Raw genomic sequence first — 14187 nt, 5'->3', positions numbered from 1 at the left:
TGCGCCGGGAGGGGGCGGGGCCAGGGGCGGAGCGGACCGCGCATGCGCGGTCGCCTTTGTGTGGGTCGAGCGGCGGTGGCGGCGGCAGTGGCGGTCCCACTGGCAGGCGGGCTAGAGGGGAGTCCGGGCGGCGTCCGGCGTGGGAGCCGGGGGACCACCATGGTGAAGAAGCGGAAAGGCCGCGTGGTGATCGACTCCGATACGGAGGACAGCGGCAGCGACGAGAACCTGGATCAGGTGAGGGCAGGCCGCGGAGGCGCGGGCCGGCGGAGCGGGAGGGCTGAGTCCGGGCCACGGGAACCGGGAGCCGGCCGGGCCCGGGGCCTCCCGACCCGAGTGCCTAGCCAGCCCCGTTCCCTGACCGCCGCTGCTGCCTCCTTCCTATCCTCCCTGCATCTCCCGGGACCCATGGAGTCCCGCCGGGGCCTGGAGATTGAGCCCCGAGGACTTGGCGCCTTGGGCGGGGAGGCGGGGCAGGGACCTGGCTGGTGGGCCTCGGGTTCGGGTTCGGGGGATCGGAAGGGTCCGTCATCTACCGGGACCAGATTGGTGCGGCGGGCTGCAGGCCAAACGATCCGGGCCGGGAAAGGTAGGAAGTATCGCCGGCCAACCTGAGAGGCTGGGAGGTTTTGGAGGAGGTGCAAGGGGTGAGCGTGGGGCTTTGGGGTTTGGGGGGGGTAGGTGACGAGAAGGTGCGGACTCTGGAAGATGAAGTTTTTCAGACAAGGAGTGTGGACGGAGAGGAGGGGCATTCGTAAATGTTCCGGAGACCCTCTGCGGTGCTTAGCGAGGAAGACTTAGCTGCGGGCACGAATCTTTTTGGCAACTAGGGTCGTTCGTGGTTGAGAAGGGTCCCTGATGAGATATCAGACTGAAGAAAACTCTTAGAAGAAGGAAAGAGGTCAGAAGTGGAGCAGTACATAGGGCGATATGGAAGGACTGAGACTAAGATCTCTTAGCCGTTTTCATGCAGCATCCCAGAATTCTTTCTTACTTGAAGATTGTGCAGGAAGTGTAGAAAGTAACTTTTGGTCTCAATGTCCTGGGGGGGTTGCTTGAACTGTTTATATACTCTAGAAAAGCACTGTAGGGAGGAAGCTGTCTTTGTAGTAATGCTCTAGTGATGCAAAAAAGGGTTTTCCCCTGTGTTTTGTGAACAAATGATACAAAGAATATACAAGAGTAGTAGCTTTGTAAGTTGCGTAGGGAGAGTACTGAACTTGGAATCTGAAAATTTGAGTTTTAGGATGGGCTATGCTGTTTTCTAGCTATATCTTTGGTCGTAACTGTAAAATCTAGGTATAACATTAGCCTTGTATATCTATCAATAATTGTGCTATCGTTAGGATCAAGTATTTGTACGTAAGAATGTTGGTACAAGCAGTTGCAAATAAAGCTTTTGTGTAGTGGCTTCCTGGGCGTCATTTGTATTAGGCCAGAGGTCTTAAGACTAAAATATTGGGGCATGGAAGGGGAGGACTTTAAGAGGAGGGGCTGGAGGTGTGTTGAAGAGGGTTATTTTGAAAATGATGGTATGGGGTGGGGAAGTCATGGGGCCTTTGGAGAAGTATCAAAGGGATAGAAATCTTGTTTGGGGATACGATTGAAAGGTAAGTTAAAAATATTCTCAATGAAAGGCTCTTGAAATTTGCAAAAATATAAAAAATATATATTCTTGACTGTAAAAGTTTGGTTGATAATTTTAGACTGACACTTAGGAGAATTAGAACTTTTTTGTTTTTGACTATTTTCTGATCTAGAAATGTAGTTATTTCCGATAATGACATCGGCTACAATTTACATAGTGCCTAGGGTGAACTAGTCACTTAATTAGGTGCTTTATTTAAATTGTCAAGTTTTCAAATTATGAAGTTAAGTATGATTTTCCCCATTTTATATATGAGGAAAATGGAGATTGAAGAAGTAACTTATCAAATTTACACAACTTGTAATTGGTAGAGTTGGAATTTGAACCCAAATCTGCACAACAACAAGGCGTATGTACTCTTTCCAATTAATCTGTTAGTCTTTTACTTTTTCATATTGCAAAATGAGAATGTGTATTATGGCCATTTTCCGTGTTGCTAGAATTCATGTTTGTAAAGTACATTGAATAGTTTAGAGAAAATTGGTACATCAATTATAAAGATTATTTGGGGGGCTTTCTTGGTAAAGCACTGTCAAGATGTCGGTTCTGATGATGAATGAAATAAGCAGATTATTCTGTCCTTAGTGATTTTCCACAGAATTCTGACAAATGAAATGAGTTGAGAGCTTCCTTTTGTGGTAGAGAGATCCACAAAGAGCTTTTCCAAAGTTAAGAATTGGAGGGGATTGCAACTTTAAACCCAACTCTATTTGTAAAAAGAAATTAGCATGAAATGTGTAAGTAATACCTAATACATTTTAACAGCAATTTCAACTTCCTCCTCTTCAACCACTCATTGTCATTCTTTTATCAGATGGGAACCAGATCAAAATTCTCTTTCCCTGCACATCTTAACAGAGTGCCTTCAATCTACCTGTCTGTTCAACACTGTGCCAGGCTGTCAGAGGAATCAGAGAAAAATCTCTGCCCTCTAGAAGTTTTCACTAGAAATCTTTAGCAGAAGTTCAGTCAGCCTGCTTTGGGGGTCTTTAAGAATCCTGAGAACAAAACGAATGCATTCTGGGCCTTTCCTGACCAAGGTGCCTTGGACTGCTCCATCTAGTTCTAGGTCTTCATTTGGGATTATAGCATCGTATTTGTTGTCTAGTGTATTGTACTTGGGGAAAAGAACAAACCATGACAACTCTCTGAGTGTCTAGGGTGAGAGTGGAACATAGGAGGTCCTTTATCCCTGGGTTTTCCCGATGGGAATCTAAGCCATTATGTCAGAAGTATTATCATCAACTTAGTCCTTGCTGAAGGTGAGGCAGGTGAGTCTTCTACAGTGGTTTTTTTCTGGTGGTGGGAGGAGGGCCACCTGTGTGAGAAGCTACCTGGGTTGCTTATTTAAAATGTACTTTGCAGGGGCTCCCATCCCAGACCTACTGAATCAGATCCTCAGGGGATAGAGCCCTGGACTCTGCATTTTTACCAGGTACAGCCCAGGTACTTATTATGTTAATGCTTGAGACCACCTCTGATGCTGATCTTTTTAGCAGGACACTCTTAAGTAGTTTGGGAGAGAAATAACTTCGTGTCTTGAAGTGTGTGCAGGTATAACTGAAAGAAATTAACAGAGATGTTTAAGGTGGCAAAGCTGGTGGTTCTTCTAGATCTCTGAAGCTGTTTGAATTGTTGGATGCTTTTTATTGAGGCCTGTTTTTTGTATTTTTTTTTTGCCTTGCTTCTTGATGGGAAGAGGTATGTAGTAACTAAATCAGAGTTGTTTAAAATCTGTTTTAACTTTCGGTGCTTTTAAAAGCTCAAACCTTTGAGAATTCGAAGAATTTCTTTTAACATGTGACCTGATAGTGACTTTACTTTTTATGTTGGCCACACCCTTTCTTCAACATTTTAAAATTGCAAATCATGAAGATACTTGCCTTTGGCACCTCTTGGAAAAAAACAAAACAGAATTTGAGGGAAACCTAGGCTTTTTACCCCATCATGTGCCTCCATGGAGATAATATGTGTCACTCTTTATGAAATAATATTTATGCAGTGGGTTCTAGAAAATGAAAAGCATCCAAGATAATAAAGGAATCAGAGTTCTCTATTCAGAGTGATAAAGTTCAGTATTTATGAAAACTTTACTCTGCCTTTTTCAAGGAAAAAAATTGAGCTACATACATATTGGATTACTTGAGTTTATTTCTTTTCTTATTTTAAATGATGCTTATGTTGTCATGTCCTGTTTTTCTCTGCTCATCCTACTTGAAGTGGCAATGGTTAAATTTATCTTTGAGAGAATAGGCCCCCTAAGTACTTTTTAGGAATTATTTTTAGATATTACATGTAAAAAAGTATCATTGTTACAAAGTATCCTTCCATAAACCTTCCCCATTCAAGTTGGGAAATTTAAAATTGTGTTTCTCATTAACACAGTCTTTTTTACAGTAAAGTTTAGGGCGAACTTGTGAGAAATATCAGGGTTGGCTTGTGAAGTTTTTAGTTTGTGTCATAATGTTTCATCTAACTTGATGTAACTCACTTGGTAATTTCACTCAACTTTTCTTTGAAAATAGTGCCGAGAAGATTGAGTCTCAGGGGAGCTTTAACAGAGAATCTCTTAGGAAAAATTCAAAACCCATCTTCTGACACCAGTTCTGTTGGTGTACTTACTGCTCCCCTCCTAGACTGTAAGTTCCCCAAGGGCAGAGATTGTTTCTCTTCCAACAAATGTGTTACACAGTGCCAGGCACTAGGGCTCCTGTGAACAAAGTAGAAACAGTTTCCACCTTCAGGGAGTTTAGAGGGAAATAAAGGAGGGGCATGAGAGGAGGGCGGAGCAGGGGCCAGCATTGCTCAGAGGGTCATTTCACTACAGACTGTGTGAAGGAAGAGCCAGGATACTGAGTGTGGCATCCTATTATATACGAGCCTTTGGGAGTGACATGTGAACTGAGACATGGAATACGTGTCAGGGAAAAGGAGAGCCAGAGATCGAAGAGTCCAGGGAAGTGTTGAGTGTTCATGGTTGAGGGACCAGCATGTACAGAAATATTGAGGCAGGAAGGACTTAGCACCCGCATGAAACTGAAAGAAGCAGTGATGAAAATATAACTAATTGGAGAGAGAGTGGTGCAAATGAAGCTGCAGAAGTAGTCTGTTTGGACCCTTTGAGTTTAGTGGATCACAGCCAGCATTAAAAATAGAAATGAAATTGAATCAAATAGAAAGCATCAAGTGTGTCAGACCTCATAGTAAGTATTGTTTTGTGAAATTGGTGTTTCATGTATATGCATGTACATGTACACTGAGTCATGAGGTATAATTGAGCTTACTGTCTCCGGAGGTTAAAAGGTTCAGAACCACAGGCAGGGCCATGTTGGCAATTGTAAGGACTTTAGACTTCATTCCGAGAGCAATGAGAAACCATTGAAGGATTTTGAGCTGGAAGAGGTGTTAAGATTTGCCTTTTAACAAGTTTGCTCAGGCTGCTATGTGGGTAGTAATCTGGAGGGGGACACCAGTTAGGTGGCGGATGGATAGAAGAGTCCAGGTGAGAGAAGGTTGACAGCATAAGCTCCACTAGATTGGAAGCTCCAGAAGGGAAGGGCTGTTTGTTCACCGTACTATCTCTGCACCTAGAACCGTGCCTGGCATGCAGCACACAGTATTTGCTGAATGAATGCCTGACGTGAATCGGTATGGTAGTTACAGAGACAACAGAAAGTAGATTTGGACATAATATTCAGGATATATAACTGAGAGGACTTGATGACTGATTGGAGTTGGGGTGAGGATGAGGAGGTTCTGGCGTGAAAGAGGGAGCCCTCGAGGAAGGTCAGGTTTAAAGGTGACAATCTTGAGTTCAGTATTAGATGTGTAGAGTTTAAAGTTGTCTGTGAGATAATCCAAGTGGCGACATCAGGTAGGTAGTTGAAAATAATGCATGCCTGACACACAGTAGGCACTTAATAAATCTTTGTTGAATAAGCAGATGCTACTTAGCAAACGCTGCTTACCAAGTTTTCTAGCCTGGTCACAAAAGGATCACCTACAGAGATAAGGACCATTGTCAGTTTGGGGGTTCTTGCTGCAGGGCCTCTGCTATAATGATGATTTCCCTTTAAGGAATGGAAATCTGCATTAGTTAGAAAGTGTATTGGGAGAGAGAACTAAGTAAAAACAAGTTAGCAGTAGAACTTCTTTAAACTTTTATGTACCTTTTGTTTTGGATGGTTGAAAACAGGTTTTATTTTGTCAATTCTGTAAAATTATGGGCATTTATGTAACTCAGTATTTTATCTACAACTATAATTATTTTGCTGGAAACTTGAAGGGAAAGTTGCCATATTTAGTGCCAATAATGTAAAGGATTGTTATGCTGCCTCTTTGGGATTATTACTTTAGAAGGATTTTCATGTTTATGCTCATTGTTTTGATTTTTCTTTTTTTATATTATAAAAACAGTACATTCTTATTGAAACAGTCCCTACAAAAAACAGAAATACCTCTTTGTCCCCTCAAAACCACGTATACATTGGTTCCATTCCTTACTCCTGAAAACTGACTAATGTCCACTGTTGGAGTCATGGACTTCTACCAACAGTTTTGGTGTGAAAGAATAGGAATTAACACCTCATATTTAAACCCCCGTGAATTACTGCACTTTTCCTCAGCAGCTCTTCAGTCCTCCCACCTCTGTCTGTCCCTGTGGCTATTTACCTTGCCCAGGTCACCATCCATTCTGGAGACGTTGCTGTGGATTCCTTCTGACTCCTCTCTGCATGTCCACCCTGGCCCCTCTGGGATCAGGATAGTCTTTTACAAACCCTCAGGGGATGGTTACTCCCCTGCTTAAAACCATTTGATGGCTCCCAACTGCCTTCAAATAAAAGCCAGGCTCCTGATCCTGCTCTAGAAACCTCGGAATGATCTGGTTTCTTCCTACCTCTAACCTACCATGTGCCATTCTTCCTTTCGCCTGCTAAGCTCCATTCACATTGGTTCTCTTTCCGTTATTTGACTAAAGCTAAGCTGTTGTCAGCATCAGGGCCTTAGCTATTCTGTCTGGAGACTCTGTCCAAAAAAGTGCACTCCTTTTTCTCCCCCAAAGTTTCTAGTCTCGACCTAAATGACACTGCCTCAGAGGAGCTTCCACTGATCACCCCGTCTCAGACAGGTTCCCCTTCACTTTATTCACTTCCTTCTTAGCACCAGGCATACTTGTTTTCTTTACTTGTATGTTGTCTGTCTGCCTGACTTGATTTTAAATTCCATGAGCTTAAGGACTGTGTATCTTTTCTTCATGACTGTCTGTCCAGGGCTTGGTGGGTAGTACTAGGTACTGGTTGTTGGGTCAGTAACTGTCTCTGTTTGCCTGGAACTGAGGAGTTTCCCAGAATGCATGGTTTGCGGTGCTGAAAGCAGGACAGGCCTGAGCACACCCAGATGTTTGGTCACCCTAGCTAGTACTAATTACTTACATTAGTTATATTTGGGGAATGAATAAGTGGGAGATAGCTCAGCATGCTAATTGGCTATAAACACCTCTGAGGTGTGTCCATATGAGATTGTATTCTCTCTTTCTGGGGTGCAGAATATGGATACAAGTTACATGTGATCATAGGAGGTCTGATTAAAGAGGTGAGATTTAATTTCCTTTAAGTAAGGGGGGGTAAGTTGCTTTATTACAGGTCGATCCTAACATGACATCACAGAAAATACACTATTTGTGAATGTTGGGGTGGGGGAATTAAATCTTAAGGTTTATGAGTCTTCACATATTGATGGATTAGAATTCTAATCTTAGCCATAATAATGCTGTTTTAATAAACATTACCCTAGTGCAATTAGAGTTGCTATATTACAGGGTCTCAATTTGGGCAGTTTAATGTTAAATATGGCTCTTAAGCAGTGTTAATAAAACTGCCCTAGAAGCCAGACATGGCATCCTACACAGCCATACCTGTAGTGTGTTGGACGTTGGCATTACTTTAAGCAGTTCTTTAGTTCAGCTTAAATTTGATAGACCATGCTGGCACTCCATGCTGCTATTCCACTAGAGGAACGCTGACATAAGTAAGGACAGTTTTTACTGGGTGAGATGAAATGCAAGGATGATGGTGAGAGAGAACCACTGGATACACAGAAACATTGTCTCAGCCGGTGGGGCACAGTGAAGCAGGCTGGCAGGAGAGAGCTACAGATGGACCTACCCCTTGTGCATGAATCAGGCTTGGATTGGCTTTTTTGAGTACAGGCGTTGGATAAATTAACCCTAACAGGTAGCAAATCTGATGGTCTCTTCTTATGTGCAGTGTTGGAAAGACCTTTCCGTTGTACATTGGTCTGTTCCGCTGTATCTAAGAGCCCTCAATAGAATATAAAGGACTTAACTATATAGAGTAGCCTTGCTAATGAGTTCCCCTGATAACTTCCTGTATAATTCTCAACTTCGGAAAAGGGGATCTTTCACCCTGTGAAGAAGGTCTTTGCTGTCTCCATACTATTGTTAATACGGTACTTACTGTCGTAGAAGAAGCGGGATTACCTCTCAGATGCAGTTGTTCGTTGATGAAGGAGAGCTGTTTGTTAGATTTGTAGTATAGAGTGGGACCTCTTGAACACAAAGGCTGTAGTAACATCTTAGCACTTTAGTTATAGTAACTTGTGATGGTTGTCTACTGCTTGTAATAGTTAATGTTCCAGAGAAGGATCCGATTGTTAGTGTATCCAAGTCCCTGTTATGAGTTGGTATCAAAACAGAATTCTGGTATATTCGTGAACCTCAAACGGTCAGGAAAGAGATTACCTACCAGAAGTCTTTCTAAATTTTATAAATTTGCATTAAGGTAATGTGAGGAAAATAATAGTAAATAAAGACTGTACACAAATTACCATATAACTCAGCAGTCCCAGTCCTAGGTATTTACCCAAGTGAAATAAAAACTTATGTTTACATGAAAACCTGTATGTGGACATATAATTGCCTTAAGCTGGGAACCCAAATGTTTTTCAACTGATAAATGGATAAACAAAGTGTGGTACATCCATTCAATGGAATACTACTTAACAATAAAAAAGAGTAAGTCACTGATAAATGCTGCAACATGAATGAATCTCAAATGTGTTATACTAAGTAAAAGAACTGGACTCAATAGGCTATATACTGTAAAAGATTTATTTATTCTATAAGGAGGCCTATAGGGACAGAGAGCAGGTCTGTGGTTGCCAGGGGATGGAGGGAGGAATTTGAAGAGCACCAACTTCCTGAAAAGGCTGAAAATCATAAGAACACTCTACAAAACAGTAATTCCTATTGACCAAATGCAAATTACAGCAATATTTGGAGCAATAATGGAACTGTCCATATATCTTGATTGTGGGAGTGGTTAAACTATGTATTTATCAAACTCATAGAGCTATACATAAGAAAGGAAAAAATGTACTGTATGTCAGTTACACCTCAAGTTTTTAAAAGACCGTAAACACAAACATTGCTATAATTTGCATTTGATCAGTAGGAGTTACCGTTTCCGAATGAAAAAAAATAGAGTGTTCTTATGATCTTCAGCCTTTTCAGGAAGTTGGTGTGCTAGCTCTCTAATGAAATGAGTAACATTTCATGACTGCTTATGAAAGAGAGCATGTCATCTGTTAATCTGAGAAGGTCATTTTCTCATTCTGGCCGAGGAGGGTATACGCCTAAAATAGAAAGAGACTGGAAGAAGAAAACAGATACTTTATAGCAGTCTATTATTTTAAAATCTATCTTAGCACTTGACCTATAATTGTATGGCACCATCATTATCAAGAAGTAATACTGCTAGTATTTATTTGTTGCATTTTTCTCTTTTTGGCAGAAGGGGGGAATGTTTTAGACTAGTAAATCGTGAGTGACTGAATTAGGAGCTAGGATTCTATTTGCCCTCTTTTGAATCCCGGTGCCATCATGTATTAGCTGTATTACCTTGGCTAAGTTACTTAACCTTGCCTGCTCTTTAGTTTCTTTATCTTTAAATGGGGATGATAACGAAACCTACCTTAAGGTTGCTGTGAAGATTAAATGTTAGATGCTTAGGAAAGTACATGGCGTCTAGTAAGTACAGTATAATTGTGGACTGGCGTTGCTATTAACGGAGAGCCAGAACTAGAGCAAGTATCCTTTTGTTTGTTGCATTTTTAAGTGACTGAGTTGGAGAGATGTAACAGGAAAGGGGAACCCCTTGAGAGCAAATCCTGGTTGTAGCCCTGAGTTACATAGTGGCACATTTCCTCACCCGCTAGTCTCTCCTAAATCACCAGGACAAGGTAGAAGCGGTGAATGGGAATAGTGGGATTGTCAAATTAGGATTCTAATGTAGTGGCCCGCACATTTACTGCTTGTTGTCAGACCGCGGATCAACCACCAGAAATACATGGGTGTTTTGTTTTTTGTTTTTTTTCTGGTTTAAGCATTCAAAATAAAAAACAACCTCAGAAACTTGCAGTTTGTCATCTTATTCACTGCAGCCCCACAAATGCCAGTTTTACTATGAATTACAGGAAGAGGATGCTCAGCGTATGGATTAGCTCTATCAGTAAGAACAGGGAGCAAATTACCTTTGTAGACATGGTTCTGATCATATTAATTGCTGAGAATCAGTACTTCTGTAGCTTACAGAGAAAATGGTGACAATTTGAAAATAGCCTCCAGTTCAGTTTTCCATCGTCACTTTTCCATTTCAGACATATATTTGCCATTAAGAGGGAAGGCACAGGTTTTGTTTAGCACTTGGGAATCCTGGCAGTTGTGATAAAAGTCCCTATGATGGTGTTTTTCACTTGAAAACACCAAGAGGTAGAAGAGATCTAGAGAGGACAGGCGTTTTATTATTCTTGGAGTTTCTTCTCTGTTGAACAAAACTCATGTGACTACTTGTGCCCTATTAGGAGCTCTTGTCCCTGGCCAAGCGGAAGCGCAGCGACTCTGAGGAGAAGGAGCCCCCCGTGAGTCAGCCTGCAGCCTCCTCAGACTCTGAGACGTCTGACAGTGATGACGAGGTGAGTGCAGGGCTCCGGCCTCTGGGATTGACAGGTGTCTGGGGGGCTCGGTGTCGCTGACTCCCGATGGTCTCTATTCCTTCACCTGAGCCCTACGCCTAAGAGCTACAAGAACTTCTTAGGGAAACAAAACTGAGGGAAACTCTCGAATGGTCATGTTCCCTGTGCTTCTAGGTACCTCGTAGGTGTCTCTGCAGGGCATTTGTGGACATTTTTCAGTTTTTGTTTTCAGCTCTACTGCAGAAGGGGCACTTGTTAGTCGTCATCTCTTCTATTATTTCTCATCTTTTTAATCCCACTTTCATGTTAGAGAAGAAATTCTATCAAGTATGCCATATTTCAGGAGGAAATACTTGAGCAAGACAAGAAGCTTTCCTGTAAAAAATGCCAGGATATGTGGTTCAGAAGGAATACCTTTTTCTCTGACAGGAGCATTATCTGTGGGGCTTGGCGGTAGCTTCCCTGTCGCTCACAGCACCTCAGGTTTGAGTGCACGGATTCCATCCCGGCCAGTCAGGCACTGGCCTGTTTCAGCACAGAGGAGCCTGTCCCCACAGTGCTGCGTATTCAGAGGGCACTCCCAGAGCTGGCTTGATGGGCTTTGCAGTACATTGCTGTAAATCCTTTGTTGAGGGCCTAAGATACGGTACAAGGACACAGGTCCACAGGAGCTCCCTTAACAAGTATTAAGGGCCACTGTCACTTCAGTAGTAGCTTTCTGTGGTCGTGTGGAGCCAGCCTGTCCCGTACTTTGGAAAGATTTTCAGGCAGTGATGAAGTAAAGCATAGATAAGATTTATTACTTCCATCAATTCAATGACAGACAGAGTCCTTTGTGCCAGAGAGGTCAGTGGAACCAAACACCAATTTCCAAAGTCAAATATTGGGTCCTCAGTTTTATACCCTCTCCATGTTAAAAACCCTCTTTTTTTTTTTTTTTTTTTGATGAGTACCACAAAGTTCCTTAATCCGCCCTCTGCTCCATCATGCAGTAGCCCAAACCACATTGCCACGACAATCCCCTATGTTCGTTTCGCTCTCCATCTTTATTACTTACTCCTACTGATCCTCAGGCCACCTTTCATTCTCTCCTACAGTCACTGTTACGGTGATGTAGGCCTCAGCCAGCCAGTTTCTCCTCGATATTTCCAATCAATCCAGCCCACATCCCTGATCATGCAGCAGCATTGACAGCTTCGATGTTCTATTTCTGACCTTGTCAGAAGGAAGCAGGGGGAGGGCTTGTGGGGCAGTGTTTATAAAGTGGACAGTAGTGGACAGTATGTCCTTGGCCTTCACATTCACTCACCACTCACTCACTGATTCACCCAGTGCAAGTTCCCGTCCTGCAAGCTCCATTCATGGTAAGTGCCCTCTGCAGGTGGACCATTTTTTGATCTTTTATACCATATTGTTATTGTTCCTTTTCTACGTTTCCATACTCGTATGCTTAGATACACAAATGTTTACCATTGTGTTACACTTGTCTACAGTATTCAGTACAGTAACACGCTATCCAGGTTTGCAGCCTTGGAGCAATAGGCTGTGCCACATACCCGAGGTGTGTATGATAGGCTGTGCCACATAGGTCTGTGTAAGTGCCCTCTATGATGTTGGCACAACAACAAAGTCGTCTAACGATGCATTTCTCAGAACATGTCCCTGTTGTCACATGACTATAATTTCCTAGAGAGAGGCCGGATATCACCTTTCTATTTAATCTCTTACCCTGCAGTCTAGGAAAATGTTTTTACTATGTACTTATTTTGTTTTACAGTTCCACTAAAGTGAAAAATGGTTTTTATTATAATGAAATTTAGTTAACAGCGAGAGCAGTTTTTGCTAGTGCCCTGTGTATGCAAATTAGAAATGATTGCATTCTAATTGACTGTAGTGATGATTTCTTAATCTTAAATAATTTAATATACCTAAAATTGCTTTCTACAGCCAGAGGTAGTGAATATGTGAGTTTCATTTTGTGTTTCTTTTTTTTTAATGGAGGAGCCTTAATTCCTCTCAAATTGATAATAACCCAGTTTGTGAGAAAAGCAGTGAGCTCTGTGAAGTAATTTGCTTGTTTTGTTTTTCCATTTTCTTTTTTGAAATGCACAGACAATACAGGAAAATCTTGAAATAATTTCTCTTTCCTACTATTCCTACATCAACTACTTTTATTTTTCATGTTTCAGAAGTCAGATGCTGTGGGTTCCCTCCCCCCGAGTAACAATATTCTGTTAAGTGTGAATCTGTGTTATGTCTGGAATACCCTGTAACATGTTTATAGTCTTAGCAATTCCTTAAGATACAAAGCAGTAACTATCCTATGAAGTATTTCATTCTCCGTATTTCTGTCATTAAATCAGAAGAGTATGCAGTTACTGTAGGGATTCCCTTCATCCTTTTTAGCTGCTTCTCCCAGGAGGCAGAATGTGTATCACCTCGGCAGCATTAGAGAAGCCCAAAACTTGTGCTAGGGTACATCCAGAGTCCATAAAAACTTTTGCAACTTAGGGTTCCCTTTGTCACTTGCAGCAACTTAACCAAGTTGTTACTTTAAAAGTCTTCACCGGAGAATACTACCCAACAGCTCATGCACTTACTGGAGGAAAAGCTGACAGGCAAGCTGTACTTTGCCCAGTGGGAAATGAGACTTTCAGTAACTTTCCCTCCACAAGCTTCTTAGCTCTTGCTGCTGCCTCCAGGTCCCAGCCCCCCATGGGGGCCTACAGGCTTCCTGCAGCTCTACTCCAGTCTACTTTCCCCCAACTCACTGGGAATAGCAGCCTCGATATCATGGCCATTCTGGAAAGCACCTGTTCTTAAGTGCATTGTCACTGCTTGGCCCAGGCTGCTAGCTGAGCACCTCAGCTTAGGGTGAATATTTCATTACTTCGGACAATTAAGCAAATGTCCAAAAATATTAAGAAAATCTCTTCTTAAAAATCCTGCCAAAAAAAAAAAAAAAATCCTGCCAACCACTAGAGAACTCAGTGGGGTTGCTGTGAACTCAGATTTATGGCCACCGTGAAGATACTTTGAAGTGAGGAGGGGACTTCTGAGAGATCCTTAGAATATAAAGTTTGAGACAGAAGCCATTGCTTTTTTCTCTTTCTCATAATTATACCTCTCCGTAGCTAAAAAACACATATACTGAGGTAATTTTCTATGTCTTCTAATTTCTGCTCTGATTTTTATATCCTTATTTCTTACAAACTAGTCTTTTAGAAATTTGGTTATTAAAGCAGCAATTCTCAGTCAGATGGAGCCTGGTTGTACCAGAAGCTACTCTGGAGTTTTTTCAAATGCACCTCCCAACCCTTCTCCCCTACCACCTTTTTTATTGTTTATTGTCATTAGTGAACAATGAATACAGAAAGAAAAGTATGTTGGTCCCCTCAGATTTACTAGGACAGAAAACTGGTCAAGAGCACCTGAGAAGATTAATGGGTGATTTGTTATAAGGAGAGCCATGCAATGATTTTAGAGCAAGCACATATCTAGCTAATTGATTGGGGAAGGGTGGGGACAGAATAGGGGAAAATTATGCA

At 42.0% G+C, this 14187-nt stretch overlaps 1 protein-coding gene across 2 annotated transcripts in view; it reads left to right on the top strand.

Moving 5' to 3' along the window:
• Positions 1–40: 40 nt before the first annotated feature.
• RTF1 (RTF1 homolog, Paf1/RNA polymerase II complex component) overlaps positions 41–14187 on the top strand; it is a 43349-nt gene continuing 29202 nt past the window's right edge. Inside the window, exons 1-3 of one of the 2 annotated variants that reach the window (XM_033108961.1) lie at positions 100–237; positions 3014–3083; positions 10529–10639. Coding sequence is in view for 1 of the 2 variants with exons in the window: in XM_033108960.1 (XP_032964851.1) it covers positions 43–237; positions 10529–10639 (306 nt within the window). In the remaining variant the exon portion in view is untranslated. Of the gene's footprint in view, positions 238–3013; positions 3084–10528; positions 10640–14187 lie in introns of both variants that reach the window. The other variant, XM_033108960.1, reaches the window with a different exon arrangement.

Source organism: Rhinolophus ferrumequinum, chromosome 6 (genome assembly GCF_004115265.2).
Source record: "Rhinolophus ferrumequinum isolate MPI-CBG mRhiFer1 chromosome 6, mRhiFer1_v1.p, whole genome shotgun sequence".
Taxonomy (NCBI): Eukaryota; Metazoa; Chordata; class Mammalia; order Chiroptera; family Rhinolophidae; genus Rhinolophus; species Rhinolophus ferrumequinum.
Note: the sequence above shows the minus strand (reverse complement) of the source record. Positions and strands in the feature narration are given on the sequence as shown.